The sequence below is a fragment of the Salvelinus namaycush genome, chromosome 3, assembly GCF_016432855.1.
Source record: "Salvelinus namaycush isolate Seneca chromosome 3, SaNama_1.0, whole genome shotgun sequence".
In the NCBI taxonomy this organism is placed as follows: Eukaryota; Metazoa; Chordata; class Actinopteri; order Salmoniformes; family Salmonidae; genus Salvelinus; species Salvelinus namaycush.
The window spans coordinates 26606387-26631472 of record NC_052309.1 but is presented as its reverse complement, the minus strand read 5'-3'; the positions used below and the strand labels follow the sequence as shown (position 1 = coordinate 26631472).

General features: G+C 44.7%; 2 protein-coding genes across 2 annotated transcripts; both read right to left on the bottom strand.

Moving 5' to 3' along the window:
• Positions 1 to 1500: 1500 nt before the first annotated feature.
• LOC120043797 (sodium/potassium-transporting ATPase subunit beta-2-like) lies at positions 1501 to 8047 on the bottom strand. The gene is made up of 8 exons (XM_038988359.1): positions 7957 to 8047; positions 3529 to 3657; positions 3215 to 3319; positions 2897 to 3102; positions 2563 to 2622; positions 2305 to 2331; positions 1890 to 1985; positions 1501 to 1668 (listed from the first exon to the last, which is right to left on the bottom strand). The coding sequence occupies exons 1-8, from the start codon at positions 8045 to 8047 to the stop codon at positions 1501 to 1503; spliced, it is 882 nt and encodes a 293-aa protein (XP_038844287.1).
• A 4897-nt stretch (positions 8048 to 12944) lies between these two features.
• LOC120043795 (neuronal tyrosine-phosphorylated phosphoinositide-3-kinase adapter 1) lies at positions 12945 to 21202 on the bottom strand. The gene is made up of 9 exons (XM_038988354.1): positions 21164 to 21202; positions 20741 to 20988; positions 17741 to 18120; positions 16889 to 17614; positions 16506 to 16798; positions 15899 to 16292; positions 15456 to 15701; positions 14955 to 15049; positions 12945 to 13370 (listed from the first exon to the last, which is right to left on the bottom strand). Exons 1-9 carry the CDS (start codon positions 21200 to 21202, stop codon positions 12945 to 12947), a joined length of 2847 nt encoding a protein of 948 aa, XP_038844282.1.
• Positions 21203 to 25086: the final 3884 nt, after the last annotated feature.

Here is a 25086-nt window from a genome sequence, read left to right as displayed (position 1 = left end):
GCTCCCTTTTTAAAGCAATGTAATGGTAGAGAATCCTACCAAAATAAAAATAAATCAAACAGATTACCGTTATCACCAAACCAGCCTTACAGACATTCTGGCCGATGTAATCAGATGTTGGAGACAGCCTTCAAACTGAGATGCACTATTACAGCAATAACAAGTCATGTACAACTGATTAAATTGGTACAACATGTTTGAATATAAATTTAAACAAACGTAGAAACAAAACAAACTCTCTATTTTTCCTTCTCCACAGAACCATAAGCATCTCGTCTTCACAAGAAAAACACAAACCAGTGCAAATCAATACAAAATAGAAGAACAGCATCTCTTTCTTATATGTATAGGAACATATCAATAGATGCGATGCACATGCAAAAAACTATGAACAAACAAACTAGCCCTAAGCCTTGAGCTGTAGGAACACAGATGTGAACATAAACCATGTAAGGACAATGTAGTGTATATTCATGTTATGGAAGCCTAATCCGATTTATGACCATCTGCAATTCAAGTGTTTATGACAAAAGAGTCCTGTTTAATGTGTAGAATGTGCATGATGTGTCATTCTTAATTAATATTGCACATTGCATATGCATCTTCCCGACCTAGAGTATGCATTCTGTCTTGCAAATGGAATTTGGTCATACAAACAAATGTACAGTACATACTCACACACATACAAACATACACACGCACACACATACACAGACTCAATGGTCTTGACCTCTGTAACTCCCCATGTTGGAGATGCTATCTTCTTATGGGTTAAATTGGATGATCACTGCAGAGTGCAGCGTGGTCCCTCCTGGTGGCCAGCAGTTTAACATAGCCTCGTTTATAATTCCCACATAGCAGAGCAGAGAGCTGAGACATGGGGCCTCCCGCCTTCTTAGGGCACTAAAGACAATACACACATGCAAAATGTCTCTATCTCTCCATTCATCCACAAAAATATTTTTTTTCATCATATGTTTTAGCTGTTGGATTATTTTTAAGCGCAACAAAATAGACATACTGATATAAGGTTATGATATATAAATAGATATACACGGTTTGTATTGTATTTTGTGTATATTTGTATATAGAGGGGCACTCTATAGGGAGGCAGAGATGAAGGAGCAACAGTAAACTGGTAAGAGGCGTTGCTTCTCCTTGCAAACTTTCAAATCATACATGTTTATGTCCACTATATCCCCTAGTTAGTCATGCAGTATCAATAGACTTCACCTCAAACTAATTTACAGAAAAGAATCAAAGCTCACACACAGAAACAGAGACAGAATTACCACCCGTTTAACTCCACCATTCTGACATCATCACTCCACTGGACATACAATGCCCGACATCTAGGGTAAATTGAAGTTGTAAACATTTTCTATTCGACAAACGGAGGGTGTTAATTCTGTTATCTGTCCCTGTATGTGTGTGTGTGTGTACCTGTGTACAGAATGTAGAGGTGGGTGGACATGTTAGTGAGAGAAAGGGAATGTACATCTAGCCTTTAGTGTTGATCCTCAGTTTGAAAGACACTTTCCCCGCAAACTTGTCTCTTACACTCCCAGGAGGAATGTTGTTGGAGATGATCCTGCACTCGATGTTGATGTCTTCATTGAGGGTTATGTTGAGAAACTTGATGGCAACCAGCGGCTGGGAGTAGTTCACCTGGGAGTAGTTATCCATTTTTAAGATATTGTTACATAAGCTTTTAAGCATTCTTTTTCAGCAACATTTGATCTATGACATGTTGAAAGCACAGGCAAAATAATGCGTAATAACATTAGAAATGACATTGGAACAAAAGATGAGTTAATCTAACCATATAACAAAGGTTTATAAGTGATGATTTGTGAGTGTTGCCAGGTTGGTATTGGGGTTATTCTCACCTGAGCTTTCTTGCCATAGTAAGGGTAGTACATGAGGTTGAAGGTGCCATTTTCAGGGTAGTACTCCACCTGTCCAATCTTATCAGAGTCTTCTTTCTGCAGGGGCAGAGGATCAAGGCCATTAGTTAGAGCATGTTAGAGCATGTTCTGTCGGAAGTGTGTGAGCGAGCAGGGAAAGATTGCCCAATCTGAAGGACTGGATGAACTTTGAAAGGACACCATGACACTTAGAGTATACTATTTATTTACATTTACTTTAGCCATTGTGTCTACCTGTATATGCTATGCAATAAAGCTGTTGAACCTCTATATCTTGGAATATAAAATAACGAGGGTGCTAGTGTAGCACTAGCAACTATACACCACATATCTACTTCTCTATCTGTCACTAAGATCACTACAGTGGCACCCTTACCCATTCATCTTTGCCAACTTTGTACCTCTGAGAGTGCAAGGACAAAATGGACGGTAACAGAAAAGAAGAGAACAACAACATACGCATAGGGTTTGAAATGAGGAAATGACATTGTGTCATGCAACACAGACGAGCAAAGAAAGACATGAAGGATGGTAATGGGGGACATAGATGAGAACAAGAGACATGATGGGTTCATTCTGAGAGAGAGCGAGAGAGAGAGCGAGAGAGAGAGAACTGAAAGAGAGAGAGGCTCACCTTCGCTCCACAGGTGACAAATGGAGCCTGGCCATCCTTCCCTGGCAACATCCCAATGACCTAGAATACAGACAGACCAACAGACAGACATGCGTTAACCTGGGAGTTCCACCACCATCCCTCCTTAAAGCGGATCCAGTCAACTGATCATTGTTGTGATTGTCGATATAACAATTTCAAAAATGGCCAACATTGTTTGTACTTAATTGGTATGATCTCTTCCAGGCTCCCAACCATTCACATGACTGCTCCACCCCCCTCTCCCTTACGTCACCTAGCAACATGCCAAGTTCTTCCCTCCCCAGCCCTTCTCTGCTCTCTGCTTCTCCCATACCCGGTTCAGCTTGATGATGATGCATGGTTTGCCAGCCTGGTATCCATAGGTATGGTCATCAAGGCCAGAGCATTTTTCTAGAAGGGTGCGGTTGAACTGGCAGGAGCGCTTGGGGTTGTTCTTCACATCACCACTGTCTGCCTGAACAAAGTACTGGTCCGGTGTGCACTCTTCATTCTTCTCAGCCTGCAGAGAGTTGTTGTAGGCTGGATGGGAGAGAAATACATTTTTATCCTGTTGTTTAACACAATAGAAATGTAATTACGTGAGACAGACACACAGAGAGGCAGAGACAAGCGGCCAGATAGACAGACTCACGGGAGAGGAAGTTGTCCAGTGTCTTGATGTACATGTCCCAGGTCTCAGTGTTGGTGGTGTTGTAGGAGATCTCCATCGCCTTTCCCCTGGGTCTGATCATCATGCCTGCAGAACAGAGAAGAGAGAAGATGGGGAGGGCTTTTAGCCAACATCACATGTATGCTATACTATGTGTGATTGTTCGGGCTGTTACTGACTATACAGTAGCAGTTGTAAAGAGACTTGCCAAAATGTTAGCTTGAATTCTGAGGTTTTAGTGTATCAAAACCTCTTAGAATGTGGTATTGGTGTGTTGGTGTATTAGTTCATCCTACCTGGTGTGCCAAGCCTGTCCTGCCATGTGGGTTTGTAGTCATCCAAGGTCTGCAGCATGACGTACATGGTGAGGCAGAACATGCCTGCTAGGAAGATGTAGAACACTAGGTAGAAGAGCAGGATGAGGCCTGGGAGGGAGACAACCAGCAAACAGATACAGTATTAACATCACACAAGATCAAAGGAAATGGAACATTCAACAAAATATGGCTATGCCCAAAATGGCACTCTATTACCTAAACAGTGGGGCTATTTCAGATGATGGCCATTCCATATTCCCCACTTATACGGAATAGGGTGCCATTTATTATTTGCCTGTATTATCTGTGTTATAACAAAGCCGGAAATGCTGAGAAGTGAAAATGTCATGTAGAGTAGGTGTTATGTTGTCTATGATCCAAGTCATTGTTTGGACACTTTCTCTGCATTTATCAAACTATACCACTCTCTCTATATTTATCACACTATACCGTGCCGACGATCAAATATATGAAAAGACACAGGAGGTACGGAGTAATCCTCTTTACTTCAAACCAGAAGCCTTTACTTCCTTCTATAGTATCTCTCTCTCTCTCTCTCTCTCTCTCTCTCTCTCTCTCTCTCTCTCTCTCTCTCTCAAACATACACTACAAAAAAAATGTTTCAATTAATGGATATTGAATATCTATCTATTTATGGAAACATTAATTGGACATGCACACTTCTCCATAAATGTCTGAACTCACACTGCCGACAACACACAACCTGCACATAAAGACACACGCCCTTCCCCCAGTCTTAAACAAGGCTGATTAATCCAGGATTGAATGTCTGGTCTTTGTCCTAATTAATTATTAAGTAACACTAACAATGGGGGAGAGAGCTGCGACGAGGGGGAGGGTAAAAGAGAGGGAGGGAGGAGTGGTGACAGAAGTAGAAAGGGGAGGAGGAGAGAAGACCCCTGGAGATTAGGGCAGGGGGTCAGGGGATTAGCTGCCATGTACAGTATTCCACTAACACAAACCGTACGGAGACCAAACCAACACGGTAACATATCAGCATTGGGCCCAAAGGGAACGGGTGGCTATTGAACCATTCTGTAGGGTTGATAAGATAAAATCACCACAGCTGCTAAATATTATATGGTCATACAGGATGTGAGATATACAATTAGTGTAAAATATAATGAATAAAACAGGTGAGTTGACTGAGCCTATCAGTAGCCCTCCTTCCCTTCCATCTGCCATCTCAGCATTGTCATCTGAGACCAGTCCTGGGGTGTAGCCCTGCTGTGTCTCTGCTAGATGGCCCCCAATGTGGAGCTCCACACCTGGGCCCTGTCAAAGAACAGCATGAGGGCTCCCTCTGTCAGCAGGCCTAGAGCTGTGTGGAGCCGTGGGCCTCACAGCGCAGCCAGGCTTACAGGGATCCATAACCAAATAGCAAGGGGAAGCTCCTCCATGGGATAAAGTTACGAACACTGGAGCTTCTTGGTGAGTGAGAGTGAATGTGTAAGTGTGTCTGTCTGCCAGTCCCCAGGGTGAGGGGATCTACGTAGATATGTAACCTTATAGAGAGGATCGTAAGCGGAGAGGAGAGCAGAGCAGCATCCTGTGGGGTGGGGTGAGATGTGGTGAAGAGAGATAGGGATGGAGCGGGAGCTGTGTTACATAGTGTGTTGGAAGGACAAACCCCGCTGTACAGGCCCTGGGTCTAGCCCTGGCTCTGGTACAACCAATGCCGAGAGGGACTACCATCAGGGAGGGGAACCTGACATTATTTATCTGATCTAACATTATGGGGCGTCATGGTGACCACAGATACCACCCATCCCTGTGGGGAGACAGACTGGGTGTTGTGTGCAAACCCAGAGAGAGGATCAAGAGGAGTGTAGAGAGGGTCACCTTCCCCCTGACCACACCAGGAGGGTGTCCAGTTCACTGGCTGTCCTGCCTGACCTCTCATCACCATGCCCCGGCCAATGATGTACACCGTGCCCTCTTTCTTTCACTCTTCCTCCGCCTCTCTTTTCATCCCCCCATCACCGGGAGAGTTGAAAGCAAAGAACAAAATGGCGAGGCTGAATAGGCCAGTAGCATCCTGTGCTTTCCCTCCTACAATGGCAACATGGATGCCTTTTAAAAGGTGTCTCTTTTCTTTTTGTTTGTTTGATTAGTGTTCAAATGCGGTGGACACTGTTTTGAAGCTGGGTTATGAAACAAGAGGCTTTGAATGGAAAATGTGGTAAGGATAAAAGAATATGCATGTGATATGGCTGTTTTAATATTCATGTACTTTTGAAATTGCCGATGGATCTAAGAACTATTTCCATAATTGTGAAACACACACACACACACACACACACACACACACACACACACACACACACACACACACACACACACACACACACACACACACACACACACACACACACACACACACACACACACACACACACTTGCATTTCCATGATCGGGCTGGTTTTCTACCCCATCTTATCTAAGCAGTGTGCACTATTAGTGAAAAAAGTGGCAATTACACTAGCTAGAGTACTGTGTGCATAAGATTGGTGTGGTTCGTCTATAAGTCTCCATCTTTGTTCTGTGGGCTGTGGAGGAGGTCAGAGCTGATTAAAAGACAGATACATGTAGACTAGCACCTGGATACATGGATCACTTAGGCGCAGACAGGTAATAAGGATGTACTAAGTTCAGGGACCATGTATAGGCTATAAACGTTTTGGCTCACTACAGAAATAGCCTAATTAACAAGCCTTAGAGAGTGCAGCTTAACCAGGCCACCAGTCCTCAAAGCATATGGGACACACTGAGCTGGATGAAGGAGTGCATTCTGGGAGAATTACGGCAAAGGAAACTACAGTCAGTGAACACACCACTCAGTAGACCTATGACTTACATTTCTCTCCATTCATGAATATCGTAGCAAGTGCACGGTTTCTTGTGGAAATGCGAAATGCAAGGTGTATGTGAGTATGTGTGTGTGCGTGTGTGACATCTCAAATCATTGCATTTACATTAAAGACAGATTACATCCGAAACCATTCTGATTAGATGTACAATCAATTAAAGGGAATGTTCTGAAATTGATACAGTTTGATTTGACAACTACAATTGATACTCCGCTGGCCAGCCAATGAAGTCATTAGATTAGGATTAAATCCTGCACAGATTTACTCACACTAAGAGAGGAGAGGGCTGGGGGGTTGGAGGTGATACAAATAGAATGTGGCCCTCAGCTTTACCCAGATTAAAACGCCTCAATGTCATTAGAAAAGAGCGATTTGAAATAGTTGCAGGCTATTAAGGGCGTTGAAAGAGTGCACAAGTTATAACGTTGTGGTCATGGCTTAAAATCTCGGATGCTAGACTACATTACCTATTTTATTTCAGATCTTGTCAGTGCAGATTATTGTGCTGATCTTGACACTAAGCAGACGATACAACTTTAATCTTATACATTTGATTCTTCATTGAAACAAAACGTACATTGTAACATTGATTGCAAATAGCCTATAGTTGAAGTGAATACCGCAAACCCACTACATTTGCGTTTGGTAAAGCCTATTCAAGTAACTTAATAACAGGTCAGGCTAATAAATTCTGAAGCTATTTAAGTAACAACTGCCCCTCACATCTCAGGAAGGGGTGCTCTGCGCCAGAAGACAGCTTAAGTAAAGACCATTAAATCTAAAGAGGCCTACTGTAGCCTTTAACAAGTAGGCTACAACAGAGAATAGTATTTAAATGGTGTGCACTGGCATATTCATTTCATAAAAAATATTGGCACTGCCTCCACCCTTATGTCCAGACGCATTGCGCAGGAAAACTCAGTGGCATAAATTAATAAATGAAAAAGAATAACGCAGGTAACATTTTGCCCGCTCCCACAAGGGCAATCCACACATAATGCCGCATTTGAATTTCAGCACCGCCTTGCACTGGAAAGCGACCAATCTCATTAAGCAATCGCTCGGGTGAGGCAGCGGTTTCAAATTGCGCATTGAATGCTACACACATTTTACATTTCTGCCGGGTCACATTATTTTACTCTTTACACATTCCTAAGTATTCAAGCAGCACAAATAAAGGGTGCTCATGACATCAAAGTGAAGCCTGCAGCCAACTAGAAGATGCTGCGGACCTGCTATTATGTTCGAGCAGGGATGGGCAACTCCATTCCTCCGGGGCCTGATTGGTGTCACACTTTTGCCCCAGCCCCAGCTAACACACCTGACTCCAATAAAAACGAATCATATTCAGTTCAGAATACAATTAGTTTCATCAGCTGTGTTTGCTAGAGGATGGGGAAAAAGTGTGACACCACTCCGGTCCCCGAGGACTGGAGTTGCCCATCCCTGTGTTAGATGTAGAGGGGCCATCTGTGCTGCATTGCTGCAGGCGACCATTACTAGGTAGAAGACTCACCCCAGCTGCTCCCTGTCCTGCCACAAAATTCTCGGGTCCTGGAGTTCCATATGAAGTCCTTCCAAGTGCTCTTCTCAGCATCCTTTGCCATTTTGCTAAATTAGTTTAATCCACGGACTGTTACCGGGTGTTATAACCTAATGTAATAGGCGTTTTGGTGAGATGTGAAATATTTTACTCAGATAGGCTGCAGAAAGTCGTTAGCGAGCGCACAAATGGACGAGCTGTTTGAAAGAAAAGGATGAACAATCCGGCGGCTCCGTGCTACTGTATCTAATTACAGTCAATCTATACTAAACGACGGTGGTGTTGACACTACACTCAGCACAAAGCCCTCCCCCCAGATCTAGTTAGCATGCCGCAGAGTTTTGATGAGTGATGCAGAAATGTAGTGATACTGCGGTAAAGCGTTCTCTCTCTCTCTCTCTCTCTCTATCTCTCTCTCTACCAGCCTCTGTCTCGCTCACCCTCACTTACCCCTCAAGCATCACCCCCTCCCCTACCCATCACTCCAACCCCTCGGAGGAGAAAGCTACAATCATCCTCCTCCCCTCTCACCAGAGAACACCAGCAGCCAACCAGCTTGCCTGTCTAACCAATCATATGCCCTCTACAACCTGTGTTGCTCGCTTAATGGCAGAGCAAGGATTTGAGTGAAAAGCATTCCAGCAAATGATATAAGCTCTTGGGATTCCTCATGCAGCTCGTGCATGTGTGTGAAAACAGTGGTGCTGCTCATAGATTAGGCTCTTGAACATAGCTCATATAGTAACATCCATCTAAACAAAATGTCTCCCCCTCAACATCCCCTCCCTGAAACCCACACTGTTGAATAATGCAGACTCCTCTGAGGATTTATTCATTATGTTGCGGTTAATTCCCATGCAGTCCTCTAAACCCGGCTGTCATGAGGGAAGGAGGAGGAGGAGGGAGGACCATATGGTGCTGCCTCACACAATATCAATATGATGCTTATTTGCACGCAACTGGCAACTGATGTCTATGATATAGGGAATGTAGCTCACTGCTTATTTTCGAGGGAGTTGCCTTAGCTAAATTAATGCATTGTGTGGCAGGGGCGTCTGGTCTGCCAGTCAGTCTCATAGCAGTGCAGAGGTCAAGTCTAAAGGCTGATGGATTACTCTGCAACACTTCTGGTGCCATAGAATGTGGCCTGCTCTGCCACCGGCATTCATTCACATCTCTGTCTGTGTGTGTGTGTGTGTGTGTGTGTGTGTGTGTGTGTGTGTGTGTGTGTGTGTGTGTGTGTGTGTGTGTGTGTGTGTGTGTGTGTGTGTGTGTGTGTGTGTGTGTGTGTGTGTGTGTGTGTGTGTGTGTGTGTACATATACTGAATTGATAGGTACATGAATCTCAGAGAGAGAATAGTAACTGGTACAGTGGATGTGAATGGTGCCCTCACTTGGAGATCTAAGACATTACAACACGTCTGTGTCTGGGTGGTGTCACTGGGTTCATAGCCTTGCAGCAGAATCCTGTTAGAGTGCATTCTGTCTGTCTGCAATGGTTTTAACCAGAGACAATGTTCTACATTCACCACTACTTATCTTACCAATGATATTGAACATGATACATAAGAGATGTGAAGAGATAAAGCAAATAGATCATATTTGTACGCTTCTGTTTGTCATGAAATGAAACATAAAGACATGCAAAAATCCTGGTCATTATATAAAACTGATTTAATGACAATATCAATGTGAATATAGCACTACAGTGATTTCCAAGTTACACCGTATCTTACCATATCAATATAGTATGGCACTCATATAATGGCCACTGTTTTAGGCGACACGCAAAGCTGACAGCTTCTGTAAACTAGTTTGCAAATGATGCCTAAGTTATCAATTGTTGTAATAAATGTTTAAAAAGATGACTACTTGGTATATCTGAAATACAATTGGGCACACTTATCAATGGGTTTGGGATAGAATCCAAACTCTGACATGTTTTCAATGTAAGGAATGCATTGCACTTCCCCTCTCTCCCTCAACATGGTCCTCATCTCTGTTTGTTTAGTTGAAATTATAGTCAAATGGGTGATAATAACCTTGAGTAGCAGAAAGTGAAGCAGTATCTTGGTAACATTGGTGCGATGTCACGGGGTGGCCCTGGAACTGTACAGGTTGGTGCTAACCAGTGAAACAACAACTTCAACCAGGAGACATTCAAGTGCCAGAATACAAGTACAAAGAGACTGACTCTTTACAGTACAAACTTCATCTCACATGGTTTTCAGTAAATCAATTAAAAGTATGTAACAATAAGCACAAGAGTAGTAATGTTAGATATGGTCACAAATGCCATTATAATTCAATAAACAACAACAGTAGCTAGTAGTAGTTTGAGATAGCAGCAAAGTATTTCAGAAAATGTCCAAACAATGGTCAAACTGAGTTGTTCAAACCTGTACATAAATTCAATGTATGTAGAAAAGGGCATAAATACAACAACTGTATGTACTGCTTAAAGGGAATCTTGCATAAATATGATACAACAATTGTGAGACTGCCTTTGTCTTGAGGGCTTGTCATGTATTGGTAAAACCGTACAGTAACGTCTGTGTGGACCAGTTGCAACAGATAAAGTACCCAATAAAAAAAAAGTAAAAAACAAAATATATGACCAAATACATTTATACATGATATGCTACATTATATTTATTGATTACAAGTATGAAAGTGGAAATAATTGCTACATTATTAATACAGCTGTACATATCTATTTACATATTATATAGGGGTTTTCTGTGTTTTTGGGCAGGTTCTTCCAGCATTCTATTTGAGGTGTGTGTGTGATGATGTTGCACTACCTTATCAACTGCAGCATCTCATACTATCTGTGTTGAAAATATTGTTTTGTGGGATGGGACACTCATCAATAAGTTACTGTGAGTCCGCATGACCGGTGGTGTTTTTTTCGACCAGTGATGTTTTTTTTGTACAATTATCCGTTTGTATTTCATTTGAGTGTACAGTATGATTTGAGTGCAGATTCTTTAGCCCGCGCTACAGACAGCTTTATCAGTTGACTAATACAAGTCTAGTAAAGGCCCAGTGCACTACTTTTGTTATTAATAACAAAATATTAAACCCTCAGCATGCCTACTGTTTGAGTGTACAGTATGTGCCATCTGCCATTATATTAACTTTTTGAAAAGATTTCCCCAGCAACACTTTCATCTTTTTTACACAACCACAACATAACATTTCAGCAGGACTTTTCATGGTGTATGTAGTGATATAATGGCATCTTCAAGATCTATGTGAAAATCGGACAATCTCACATGACCATCTCCACACGATAACTTGTAGTCGATTCATTGATATGGTTTTATACAGTACTTTATGTCTGTTCAATGACATGCATGATATGACATGTTAACTATGACTTTGAGTTCATGTCCGAGATATGTTTTGGCCGGCTGACATGTTTTAATATTAATGTTACGCCCACATTGGGAACATATTGCTGTAAAATTGCAGGAATGCTGAGAAAGTCTGTATATTTACATTACAAAAATGCAAACAGTTAGGTAGTATTTTCATCCACTTCATCTCCACAATAACAATCTACTGATACCCAGACCACAAGGCAAACCAAACCATCTCATATGCATTCAACATGTTTCAATGTTTCTTTAATAATAAGAATCCTTTCTCATTTTTATCAAAGGCTAGAGATTATACAGTTGAAGTCGGAAGTTTACATACACCTTGGCCAAATACATTTCAACTCTGTTTTTCACAATTCCTGACATTTAATCCTAGTAAAAATTCCCTGTCTTAGGTCAGTTAGGATCACTACTTTATTTTAAGAATGTGAAATGTCAGAATAATAGTAGAGAGAATGATTTATTTCAGCTTTTATTTCTTTCATCACATTCCCAGTGGGTCAGAAGTTTACATACACTCAATTAATATTTGGTAGCATTGCCTTTAAATTGTTTAATTTGGGTCAAACGTTTCAGGTAGCCTTCCACAAGCTTCCCACAATAAGTTGGGTGGTTGAAAGAGTGGTTGAAAAACAAGTTTTAATGATTCCAACCTAAGTGTATGTAAACTTCCGACTTCAACTGTAAGTGTGTGTGTGTGTGTGTGTGTGTGTGTGTGTGTGTGTGTGTGTGTGTGTGTGTGTGTGTGTGTGTGTGTGTGTGTGTGTGTGTGTGTGTGTGTGTGTGTGTGTGTGTGTGTGTGTAAAGTGTCTGTGTGCTTCAACATAAGTTTGTATAAGATGTGTCTTGCTGAGGATCAACCTGAAGTCTCATTCAAACTCTCCCTACCAATAGCCATTTGTGACAGTGGCGGGAGAGAAAATTAATGTAAGCTGCAGTTAAGTTAGGGGAAATTAGGCCTAATTAGTTAAACCAGCATTGCTCTTATAGGTTAAATTCTCCCCTTTTTTTGCCTCAACAAAGTCTGAGTTGACTGGCGTTTAAGAAATTAATAAAGAGTCAAGGAAGGGCTTGTACAAGGGCTTGTAAAACTAAAGTGTAAGAAATCACACTGTACTGAAAGATTGTACGTATGTCTCTTCTTGGTTTCAAATTGGATTGGTATATCCCTCAACTGAATCTTCCCAATCTTTTTATATCTCTACAAAGTAGAGTTGATCACTCTTGGCAAAATAACGATTTATGTTTCAGTTCATTATCTCTCTGGCCCACACACTTCAAAACATCTCATTAACCTTGTAGACCTTGTATCAGCTCCAAATAAAGTTTATTTTACTGTGTGAGAGCACAAAACTCTCATCTTACTCTCATGTATATTCTCACTCTTCTGTGGAGGTCGGCAGTAATCACACTGTCACTCCTAAGAAAGGAAATAGTCCTCATCCTCTTTCCCTTTGTAGAGAGGGATTGTCACCATCTCTCTCCACGTGTAAACTTCTTGATTCTCACCACAATAGTACTTATTTACTTGCCCCTGTTTTTCTACTGTACCTCCGCTGCCCCAACAACCCCCCCTCAGATGGCTGTGTCCCACACCACGGCCTGGGGCCTCTGACAGGGGGGCGTGCCCGTCTTCCGGGGCTCAGGGGTCCGTCTCCAGCTGGGCAGGATGGGCATGCTGTCCTGCTTACATAGGTTATTTTCTGGGCGGCGGTGGGCCTTGATCTCTTTGCATAGGCAGCGCTTCCTCTCAATGACCTCCAGCAGCTTGCCATCCCTCTGGGTTTGGGCTGCGGACGTGGCAGCGCCCCCGGTGGTGGGAGGCTGTCCCTGGGCCAGCTGGGCCAGGTGTTGGAACTGCAGCTGGAGGTGGTGCTGCTGCTGCAGCTGCTGGAGCTGTTGCTGTAACTGCAGCTGCTGCTGGTGGAGCTGGAGCTGCTGCTGCTGTCTGGACAGGATAGGACTGCAGGGCGTTTGGGAGGATTGGGACAGCCCATGCAACTGGACAGAGAGAGAGGCAGGGAGGGTGGAAGGAGAGGAGTTAAATAAATATTTTTTGACCTAAAATCTTATGTGGGGTATGCATGAATACAGTTTGTCACAGTTTGTTACATGTTATGTCAGTCACTGACAGTCACTCAATTAGCCATGTCAGCTAACAATCTTTTTGATTGGTGAGGTCAATTAACCAAATCTCCCTCTAGTGGCATCATGGGTGGAATGTTAATAAAAATTAAAAAACACTGAAAATCTGGTGTTTCTATGTCAAACGGTTTTGTTATATTTCAGTCTTCTGTGATGTATATAAAGAGTAATATTGGGATGCAAACTCATAATGTTATACTTTCAACTCTATATCTGACATGTATTTTTGTAAGCCCATAACAATGTGTGTGAGGTGTATACTTTTGTTTCAAAGTAGATTTGTTTAAGACTATCAAGAAAGACTGTGTGACCCTGATTAAGCCCACTGCAGTAAAAGGTTAAGTCTAGCCAGCTATCTAAACTTGTAGTAATCATGGCCAAATAACAATCTGGCACGCAGGGCATGTGCCCCATTGATTTTGTTAGTCACTCTCACTCAGATATCATATTAAAATGGCATAAGTTATGTCAAAATGAGTACAATTGCATGAAATGTGTTAGAAAATTTACATATATTGTCTCCGCCCCATGGCAAAATGTGTAGAATTGCAAATAAAATGTTTTCTCTCCGACGTCACGACGGGGCTAGTAAAATGTTTTGCCCTCAAGGTGGTTTTGCCCCCAACCAAATATCTTCTAGGGGCCCCAAAACGCTAGGGATGGCCTTGGCTAATGGTATAAAGCATTTAGTTAAGAGAGTCAAGTAGTTTAACTGCACAAATGGACTGATTGCACAAATCAGTAGACTGCATATGTGGGCATGGATGTGGGTATGTAGACCCGTGAGCCACTGCGGCTCATGATGAGTTCAGATTTTTTTGTGGCCTCCAACACCATCAAAGTTGCCCATCCCTGCTGTAAACACTGCATCTCTGTTGTAGCACTGAAGACCAAGCCCAGCAACCACAACAGCCATAAGAACGTGTTGCACCCAAGTCTGCCACCAGGCGGCAGTGTGACGCCATATTCGAGCCTGTAGCTCCCGTGGCGTGCAAGGGAGGGTTACGCAGCACACGCGAACAGTCTCTGCAGCACAGCACAGCACACTCGAACTGCGTCAGCATTTGAGATGCAGCCAAGTGACTGGGCAAAATGCAACGCTATTGGACAGTGTCTCACTGCCCCAAAACACTGTAGAGAAGCATACTTCTTACATCCACGCATCTCTGCATACGTCAATTAGAGCATCGCTCTCCCCTGGACTTATTCTTTAAGGCGCAACCTTATTCTGCTCACTGAACATATCTCCACACTATAAATAGCTCAGGAGGAGGGTTGTTGCTATCAGCACAGGGAATAATAAGAATGGCCATATTCTTCAGAATAATTCCAATACTACTACTTGTACAAATGACAGTAATCACAGTAATACCAAAGCTCATCGTCATTATAATAATCATCGTCATTATAATAATAGGTATTATTCACCTGATTCAGTACCTCTCGATGGGGCAGGCTGCTCTGCCGCTGAACGTCGCTTCCACCCACCTGTCTCACCCCAGAGGTGGATGATGAGCGGCTCAATCGACCCAGTTCTGGAACAGAAAGAACCAGCACTGTTCATATAGCTGTCTATAACCACAATCAACTGTGCTGTTCATGTTGTCAGGGAGAATGGCTGTGCGTATAAAATGGATTGCATTATTTCATGTATCTATGTGCAACTATGCATACATGTGGGGGGAGGTATGATGTGCCTGACTGTGTGTGTGTATATAGAGCTCTGGTACTACATATGCTGCCACTGATGATCTTAACCCATAACACCATGATGATGTGACTGTGGATTTAAGAAATGCACGTAATAGGATCTTCAGATAAATCTGCTGATGTCGTCTCTTTTCTAAAGCGATTTTTGTGTGCTAGTGAAATCCTAGACATACCCCTTTCCTTGAAAATATTCTGGGTGAAGGAGTCTGTGCTGGGTGTCTTAGTGCTTACCTCCATTGCGGCAGGCTGGAAAGGTTTGGCAGGGGAGGGGGAGACCCCCTCTAGGCAGGGCTCGGAACCCCAAGGACCCCCCCTCCATCCCGGCCAGGGACTCACTGTGGCCCAGCCCCCTCCCTCCAGTGAAGCGTACTGGGATCCCAGAGTGGCCTCCTCCTCCTCGACGTCCAGGGCCCAGGTCCTCCTTGTCTATCCTCAGGAGGGCATCGGCACTGCCATTCCACGCCCGCCCTTCATCCTCTGAGAGGGGAATGTCAGAGGGAATTGTTGAGTAAACATGGAATAATCGTCTATTGACAAAGTATAGTGTAGTGACAGATGTCACTTAGCTACAGTCTAATAGTCTGATTATCCCTTCCCCAGGGATCTGAGGAACTTCTGATACATTTCAATACTCAATTCAAACCCATGATGCCGTCCAGCACATGTTAACTTACTCTCTCTCTCTGTCTCTCTGCTGCCTTGGCTGAAGGACAGTTTCCTCTGCATGGGCAAGTAAGATCCGTCATCTCCAAAGCCACTGTTGTCCCAGGGCATGAACCCAGCCTTCCCCTGGACGGGCCCAGGCACCGTGCTGCTTTTGGAGGCCACATCATCGTGACCCTGGAGGTGTAAGGAGGGCAGATGAGACCCTCCTCGCAGGCTGTCGTACGCCGGGGGTCTCCGGAAGCCCACCGAGGGGTAGGTCCAGAGCAGGGGGCTGTCTGAGGAGGGGGGCTTGTAGGCGGGTAGGCCGTGGGGGGTGTGGTAGCGGTGGAGTTGGGAGCGAGAGTGAGGGCGAGAGTGGGAGGAAGAGGAGGAGGACGAGGTTGTGGCTGAACTGGCACTGGTCTGGGATGAAAGGTTGTTGGTGGTGTTCTCAGCCTGAGAGGAGGTAAAGTGGAACCCTGCTTCTCTGTCTCTCTCCCTGTGTCGCTCTCTGTCACTGTCCCTGTCTCTGTCTCTGTGACTATCCCTGTGACCATCTCTGTCCCTCTCTCTGTCCTTATCCCTCTCTCTGTCCCTGTCCCTCTCTGCTTTGTCTAACTTCAAGCAGAAGCTCACAGACTTGCCCTCCTTGCCCGAGCCCTGGGTCTGGGTCTGGGCAATGGACTTGGAGAAGGTCTCCGAGCCATTCTTGTTGTTGGTGTTGGGGTTGGGCGAGTCTCCTCTTTCTGGTTTGCGGTAGTGGTGGTAGTGTGAGGGGCGGTGGTGAGGGTGGGGATGGTGGTGGTGGTGGGAATAGGGGGAGGTGGACTTAGAGGAAGGGGGCAGGGGTGTGGAGTGGCTCCTGGCCCTTAGCCCTGGTGCAGGGCCGAGCTGGCTGTCTCTGTCTCTGTCCTTAGACTCCTTAGAGCCTGACAGGGGAACAGGGAGGTTAGAGGAGGGGGTGGTGGAGGAGGAGGAGGCGCTAGACGGAGCTGTCATACTGGAGGAGGTCTGAATACTGATGGTCCCCAGTTTGGCAGAAGCAGCCTTGTGTTGGACCCCGACCCCACTGGAGGCAGCAGCAGGCTGGGGGAAGGCGAGCAGCGGGGGTCGGTGCTGCAGCAGGTTGGGGAAGGGGGCCGGGATCTTACTGGTGGACTCTGTCTCTGATTTGTTCCCCTGGAGAAGGTAGGGCGTAGGGGCTCGTGGGGGGTGCGGGCTGGAGGAGAGGGGCTGGGGGACAGGGGTGGAGGAGGTGGAGGAGGGGAGGGGCGAGGAGTGGGAGATGGACACTGTGGCTTTAGGTTTGGAGCAGGAGGGGGAGGACGAGGGGCGAGGTAGATGGGCGGACGTGCCAGAGGAGGAGTGGTGGTGTTTGGAGGATTTGAGTCTCTCGTGTTTGAGAGGGAGGCGTTTGTGTCCCTCTCTGTCCTCTGGCAGTGGGTACTTCATCTCCTCATAGATGGCCTCGCTCTGGTCTGAGTCTGAATCAGGCGTGGTGGCTACAGGCGTGACAGGGTGAGGGGTGGCAGTCTGGCTCTCCCTGGTGAACACTTGGCCCACCATCTCTATGTAGACAGGCTCATCGTCCCCCTGAGGCTGACCCTCACCCCCCTGGATGGGCGTGGCAAGAGGGGGCACACAGGGAGTTGGGGGCTCAAACGAGAGCTGAGTACTGGGGCTTCGTTTGGGCTTCAAAGGCGGCACCTTTTTGGACATGTCCCCTGAGTCAGACTTCTTCATGGCTGCAGGGGAAAGGGAGAGAGCAATGAATGAGAGATAATTCAATAATTACAACAGGGAAAATAATATTAACACACATTTTCGCATTTCCCCACTTCACTGCCCTCATTACTGTTTCCATAGCCTACCGTTCTTCTTCTCTGAGTGTTTGGCCTGCGGGTGAGTGGGCGGGGGTGGCGGAGGGGCGTCCGGTGGGGCGTGAGGTGCTCTGGGGTCCGAGGAGGAGCTGAGACGGGTGCTGGGATGGCGTTTGGGTTTAGCAGGGGGGCAGCGCCCGCCGTGCTGTGACTGGGTGTCAGAGTAATCTTCCCCATTCTCCAGACCTGTGTCTCCAGCGCCCACGGCGTGGCAGGACTGGGAGCGGGGAGCCATGGCGGAGGCACAGGAGTGAGGGGACAGGTCCTGGGAGGCAGGCATGGTCATGAAACCCATGCGGAAGTGGCGCCGGAAGGATGCCAAGTCACGGACCTTGCCCACCGTGGCTGAGGAGGGGTCCTTCTGGCTGGAGCTGAACAACACAGGAAGAACAACATTCCCTCATTCAGCAGTTAATCACGTCTTATTGAAGGACGTTCATTTATTTTCCCATTGTGTTGCCTTCCCCTTTTCTGCCTCTCTCCTTTTTTCTTTTTCTGTTAAAAAATGGTCTCTACATAGCTTACATTCAATTAAATCTGCAGTCCTACGGCTCCCTCTACTCCTCTGCCTCTCTCTCTCACTAACACACACACACACACACACACACACACACACACACACACACACACACACACACACACGCACGCACACACACAGCTCCTCATGCATGGATGGCACGGGGAGCGTAGTTTCCCGTTAGAGAGTGAGTGATGAGAGATTGGGCGAGGCAGTGCAGCAGCTGTGCATGCCGGTATCTGCATGGGGGGGGGGAGGCCCCTCCCTCTTCAGAACTCTTCTATCCTTCCATTTCTATCCCTCCACATCTGCTCCCTTAGATCACAAACACATTTAATTAGGAAATTGCTTCCCCTAAAACCCAGCCCTCCCAAATCTAGCTGCTCCTTTCTGACTATAATCCTCCTGTGTGTACGTCACCGAGTTACTGGGTTTCTCTAACTAATTCTTTATCTGTTTTATTTCATTGTCCCTTTACTACACTCACCATGACCTCTGCCAAGTATTGTATCTGTTTCCATGGCAACTGGTTTGCCTGTTTATTTGTTTAGTGGTTTGTCTCGAAACCTGAGAAAATGCACATGGTATTGCTTGCCAAAGTACTAAACATACTACAAACAAGCGCACAAAGGAAAAAGCACCCTTAAAACATATAATGTGTGAGGGGCGTTTAGTGCCTGAGGAAAGGTGTGGCAGTGCAGCATAAAAATCTCAACTGGAGTTTACTTGATGAAAAGTAAATACATCGGAATTTAATGTATGAACTACTGTACTGTTCCTTTGATTAAACAGACAACTAAATTCTTAATTGCTTTCTAAAGCCAAAAACTTCAAATGGATAATCCCTGAAGATCTTTTGAAGGTCATCATGACCTAATCCAAACTACCATCATGCAGGAATGCCACAGATTCCGAACATCTTTGGTTTCCTAATAGGAGAAACCAAAATCAATATCTCACCAATCAAGCTAATGATTGATTACATTTGAGCAGAATCCATACAACAGTGTACCTTAACGGACAATTAAATGGGACGGGGAGTTGCAGCTGACATGGTCCAAATCTGGAGTTATTACAAATAGAATATACGGTATAGCTCTGTAAATGAACCTTTATAGAGGTGACTCAGCCATAACAACAGTGGCTGAAGTCAGTAGAAAAACACTGTGCACAGCAATTACCATGAAAAGACCTGAAATGAAACCGTTCTTCACTATAACCGCCTAGAAGGGATATATTGGCTGTATAGCACAGTATATAAAAAGCCTCTACTTAGTGTGTCAACTATGGATCATCACCATTTCGACCTGTCTCTCCGATTCCAAGACCCTTCCGAGAGGAAAGGAGGGGAGAGGTAGCCATGGTGAGGAAGGAACAAGGGGACGAATGGGTCAGATCTGACGTTCCTAGCAGGACCGGAGGAATGGCGCTGGAGGCTACGACCACCTTCTGTTTCCCTGCTGGGAAAGAGTGGGAATTGAGTGCGTGGGTGCACACATATGTGTGTGTCTGGTGTGTGTGTGTGTGTATTAGAAAGAGAGAAAGAGAGAGAGAGAGAGAGAGAGAGAGAGAGAGAGAGAGAGAGAGAGAGAGAGAGAGAGAGAGAGAGAGAGAGAGAGAAAGAGAGGGAGCGGTAAACTGGGTCTCTTCGTGTGTGAGGAGAGGAGGAAGAGATGTTTTGCTTCTGAGCATGCAATCAAAGGCCTCATTTAGGAGGTTATTGCCTGTGAATGATCCCTGAGTGCAGGTTGCCATGTTTGTTTGAGGTAGAGGAAGCAAGAGCGATAAAACGTAACAAACTACACACATCTAAATGCATGCCTTGTTTATAGGTCACAATGAGTAGTCTAATCCTACTGATGTGCCTTAACTCTGCCATCATCCCTTATGAAGCAGTGAACCAGCAGGGAGACAATGTCATTGTACACCTTCCTATTGAGAGGGGGGAAGCTAGTGCAGGCAGCGAAAACAGCACTGAGCCTGTTCATCATGGAGAACAGAGATGCAACTGTTTTCTGTCTCATTGCATTACGTGAAGAAAAGCCAAGAGCAGAGCTCTGTGTGTGTGTGTGTGTGTGTGTGTGTGTGTGTGTGTGTGTGTGTGTGTGTGTGTGTGTGTGTGTGTGTGTGTGTGTGTGTGTGTGTGTGTGTGTGTGTGTGTGTGTGTGTGTGTGTGTGTGTGTGTGTGTGCCTGCGTGTGTGTAAGTGTGTGTACGCTTGCCATAATCTACATAGGCACCAATGGGCCACATTGTCCCTATAATGAAGGCAATAAAGCTCCTCCCTTCTGATCTTCTTTTCCTCTCTTCTCTTGTTTCTCTACTTCCTTTCGACATGGTTACACATAAAATATGAACGATAAAACTCTTCCACTTCAGCTCAGAGATTTACAACTCAACTCAACTGAATAATCGCATTCCATCACTCCAGTCCAGCATGCTGCTGTGAGTTGAGATCAGTTCACCCCTCCTCACCTCTTCTTATTGCCTTCCTGGTCCTTGTGCCTCCAGTCCAGCCGGCTCTTACGATACAGCAGGTTCATGTCGCCACGGGGACGTTGCTCCTCGCAACCGATCACAGCACAATGTAGCCGCTTGCCCCGCCTCTCTATGTCACGCAAGAAATGCTCCACCGCCACATCCTGGGCGGAGCCAGAGCTCATGGTATAGAAGACCAATAGGGAGAAGGGGATGGATGTCACTGCAGGCCACACTTCAATCACCTAGACACAGAGGAGATGGAGACAGTGGCATTGTTAATAGTCATCTACTACACGTTGAGCTGACATGACAGTCACTTCCAGTTCTCCTTTTACACAGCTCCCCTACACAGTTACACAGCTCTCATGTCGACATGCTGTATGTAGGGCAGTAGCAGTCACAGCACGATTATAGTACCTGGCTCCTCAGCCTTGTCTCATAGACTAGACGTAACATAGTAAATGTAAATCCGGGACACTCAAATTAGTATGATATGTTACATTTGGTATGGTTACATTAGACAGATGGCTACTTAAAATTAAAGTAGGATGGTTGGTCGTGGTGGATGGGTAGGCGTATAACGCGAACGTCTAGCAACCACAACAGTTATGAGTTCGAATCTCATCATAGACAACTTTAGCATTTTAGCAATTTTTCAACTACTTACGACTTTTTAGGTACTTTGCAACTACTTAGCATGTTAGCTAACCCTTCACCTAACCTTAACCCTAACCTTAACCCTTTTATCTAACCCTTCCCCTAACCCTAACCTTAACCCTTTAACCTAACTCTTAACCCTAACCCTAACCCTAGCCTAGCTAACGTTAGCCAGCTAGCTAACGTTAGCCACCTAGCCAACTAGCTAGTATTCATAATATAGCATACTTTTGCAAATTCGGAACATATAGTACATTTTGCAAATTCTTAACATATTGCACATTTTGCAAATCTATAACATATAATATGAGTTGTAATTCGTAACATGTCATACGAAATGTCATCCACAAATTAATACATATATTACGAAACGTCACATATCATACTAAATGAAGTGTCTCAGATTTACATATAGAATAATATGAAATACTCCGAGACCAGGTTGGGGTCTTTCTCTTCCATACAGGTGAACAGACCAGGAGGGATTCAGGGTAGGAGTTATGATCAGGAGGGAAAGTTAAAACAGAGATGAGACGCAGCATTATAAACTATGTCTGACAAAATATCTGACCAAAACATGGGAAAGTATCCAGACAAACGGACGCTACAATGCAGGAAACATTGCTAATAAGGCTCCTTGTGTCATGGTGGATATCCTGTCCTCCAGGCTAAAACAAACTGTGCATTGGGCCAGGCACCCAGGAAGCCAGACAGTAAGGCACAGGTACTGTATGTTTACTCAGCCACTGTGTTGTTTACACCAATGCCCAACCTACAGTGGATCACATGAAAACACTATTTACAGTATATGTTCATTATCCAATTATGACTATCTGAGTAAGCATGGTAACTCAACTGCTGTGTTGCTCTCTGGCTGGGGGCCTTGGGGTCGCCTGACTAAAGCTGTCTGCTACCCAGGCAGTAATGTGGTTGGTCATATGTAGCGCACACAAGGCTTCGTGCACATGACATGAGGAGTAAGGCTTGTTGTGAGGCAGATATTTGAATGCCCAACAGTGTTGTGTGCATTGGAGTATGCAAGCACAGTGTTGCGATTGGCTAAGAAAAGCACAGCTGTCAGTGTGAGAGTTCAGGGGCTTTTGGTGGTTTTACTTATACTGCACGGGACACTCTTTCCTTGCTATTGGTTTTGGTTTGAGAAGCATCACAAACACTGGATCAAAAGTATGCCAACATCCAATGTGGACAAAATCAATAATGGTCTACTAGTACACATTTAATATAGCACTCAAGGAATCCACCCACACATAACTGTATCAACCCTTCTCCAACGGCACAGGGAATTAAACAACATTTACTCCATTAGATTATACGTAACTTATTGTACGTCTGTCTCTGTACTTTGTTGTTCATGTTGGACTTTACATATTTTTACAGGTTGGGATAGCCAATTTAATGTCTTATAACCAATATAAATCTCAACCTCAATCCGATTACAGTAAATGGAAGATTGTAGAGCCATATATACAGTATGCACTGTAAAAAAAAAAAAATATTGAGAAAATTCAGTCAACTTAAAATGATATATTTGCTCAACTTGTCTCATATGTTGATTCAAATAGAAATTATTATTTGGGCATCTTTACTAAAAGAGGCTGTGGAACTAGCTACTCATGCACTGCTTTTGACATATAACACTTTCAACTTACATATTTGACATGCATGACTACATTGTGCATGTTCATTATACAGTAATTATTATTCAACATGTCACCACCTGGGATTTGAACTCACAAACTCTTGGTTCATGGCATATCATTCTTCCTGCTACGCCACCATGTCTGTGTCAATGACTGATTCCAAACGTACTTTTACACCTTGCACTCCAAAGTAAATCTCAGCTTTGTTAAAAGTACTCTAAAGTAAAACATTTGGATTTATTATAGTGATTAAGGAGTCAAGTTAAAACAAAGTAATATGCCCACCAACATCACACAACTAATACAGAAAACCATAAATGCTGAAATAAGTAAATCAAATCAATTAGGAGAGAATAGTCACATTAACTGATCATTGACACAGATAGCAAGAGATATAGAGAGTGAGAAAGGGAGGAGTGGGCATGGGAGAGAGGGAGAGAGATAAACAGTCCTCAAGAGTAGGATGGATAGAGATGCATAGAAAGACAGGGAGAGAGAAAGGGGAGGGAAAGGGTAGGGAGGGAGGAAGACAGCTCAGGCAGGAGATCGAGGGAGAGAGGAGAGGAGGTATGGGGAAGGATGAGGGAAGCCGATAAAGAGAGCAGGATAGAGATAAACATGAATAGACAAAAAACGAAGTGGGGACAGATTGATAGAGAGAAAGGGAGAGGGGATAAGTAAATGGAGAAAAAGGTAAACAGTGAAAAAGGAGAAGAAGCTGGACTGTAAGAATTAGAGAATAGTCAGATTAATAGAAGATCGGAATGCCGTGAACCACAAGGTTGTGAGTTCAAATCCCGGGTAGATTGCATGTTGAATAATAACTACTGTAAAAATGAACATGCACAATGTAATTATGTATGTCAAAATATCTATGTTGAAAACAGTGTATGTTAAAAGCACTGTTTGTGTGTGGAACCAGTTGCACATACTTTTTTAGTTAAGATGCCGAAATAATCATTTCTAGTTGAATGAACATATGAGATAAGTTGCGCAAACAAATAATTTTAAGTTGACTGAAAATTTTGGCCTACGTTTTCTTAAGTTGGAGCTGCCCTTACCTGAGCATGCCTGCCGATCTGTACCTTTCGGACTCTGCTCTGGATTACTGACCTCTGCCTGCCCTGACCCTGAGCCTGCCGATCTGTACCTTTCGGACTCTGCTCTGGATTACTGACCTCTGCCTGCCCTGACCCTGACCCTGCCGTTCTGTACCTTTTGGACTCTGCTCTGGATTACTGACCTCTGCCTGCCCTGACCCTGAGCCTGCCGATCTGTACCTTTTGGACTCTGCTCTGGATTACTGACCTCTGCCTGCCCTGACCCTGAGCCTGCCGATCTGTACCTTTTGGACTCTGCTCTGCCTGCCCTGACCCTGAGCCTGCCGATCTGTACCTTTCGGACTCTGCTCTGGATTACTGACCTCTGCCTGCCCTGACCCTGAGCCTGCCGATCTGTACCTTTCGGACTCTGCTCTGGATTACTGACTCTGCCTGCCCTGACCCTGAGCCTGCCGATCTGTACCTTTCGGACTCTGCTCTGGATTACTGACCTCTGCCTGCCCTGACCCTGAGCCTGCCGATCTGTACCTTTCGGACTCTGCTCTGGATTACTGACTCTGCCTGCCCTTGACCTGTCGTTTGCCTGCCCCCTGTTTTTGTAATAAACCTTTGTTACTTCGAACTGTCTGCATCAGGGTCGTCTCCTGAGCCGTGATAAGTTTGGACCAACGACAAATTTTAAGTTTAGGTAACATTTGAAAGAAAAGTTGAGTAAACAAAAAAAAGGCTGTGGAACCAGTTACTGAATAATAATAAGTTGAAACAACTCGATTTTTTTTGAGAGATCATACAGAGAGCGGTGTCATCCCATCATGGTTCTGAGATGGCCCTGTGTGTCATCGTAGCTCCCGTTATTCTTGTTGTCCAGAGCCCTGGCCTCCCTACCCACAATGCCCCGCTGCATGCTGTGGCCTGGCTACCCTCCGTGGTGTGGCGTAGTATGGTGTGGCGTGCTGTGTGA

What these genes read in the sequence shown, in the direction of transcription:
- LOC120043797 (XM_038988359.1), bottom strand. Translation starts at nt 8,047, where the DNA reads ATGGCAAAGGATGCTGAGAAGAGCACTTGGAAGGACTTCATATGGAAC. An exon ending in CAGGACAGGGAGCAGCTGGG is followed by an intron (nt 3,658 to 7,956) that starts GTGAGTCTTCTA and finishes TCTCCCTCCCAG; the next exon opens with GCCTCATCCTGCTCTTCTAC. An exon ending in TCATCATCAAGCTGAACCGG is followed by an intron (nt 2,623 to 2,896) that starts GTATGGGAGAAG and finishes TCTGTATTCTAG; the next exon opens with GTCATTGGGATGTTGCCAGG.
- LOC120043795 (XM_038988354.1), bottom strand. Translation starts at nt 21,202, where the DNA reads ATGTTACGTCTAGTCTATGAGACAAGGCTGAGGAGCCAG. An exon ending in ACACTCAGAGAAGAAGAACG is followed by an intron (nt 17,615 to 17,740) that starts GTAGGCTATGGA and finishes TTTCCCCTGCAG; the next exon opens with CCATGAAGAAGTCTGACTCA. An exon ending in CAGAGAGACAGAGAGAGAGA is followed by an intron (nt 15,702 to 15,898) that starts GTAAGTTAACAT and finishes TTCCCCTCTCAG; the next exon opens with AGGATGAAGGGCGGGCGTGG.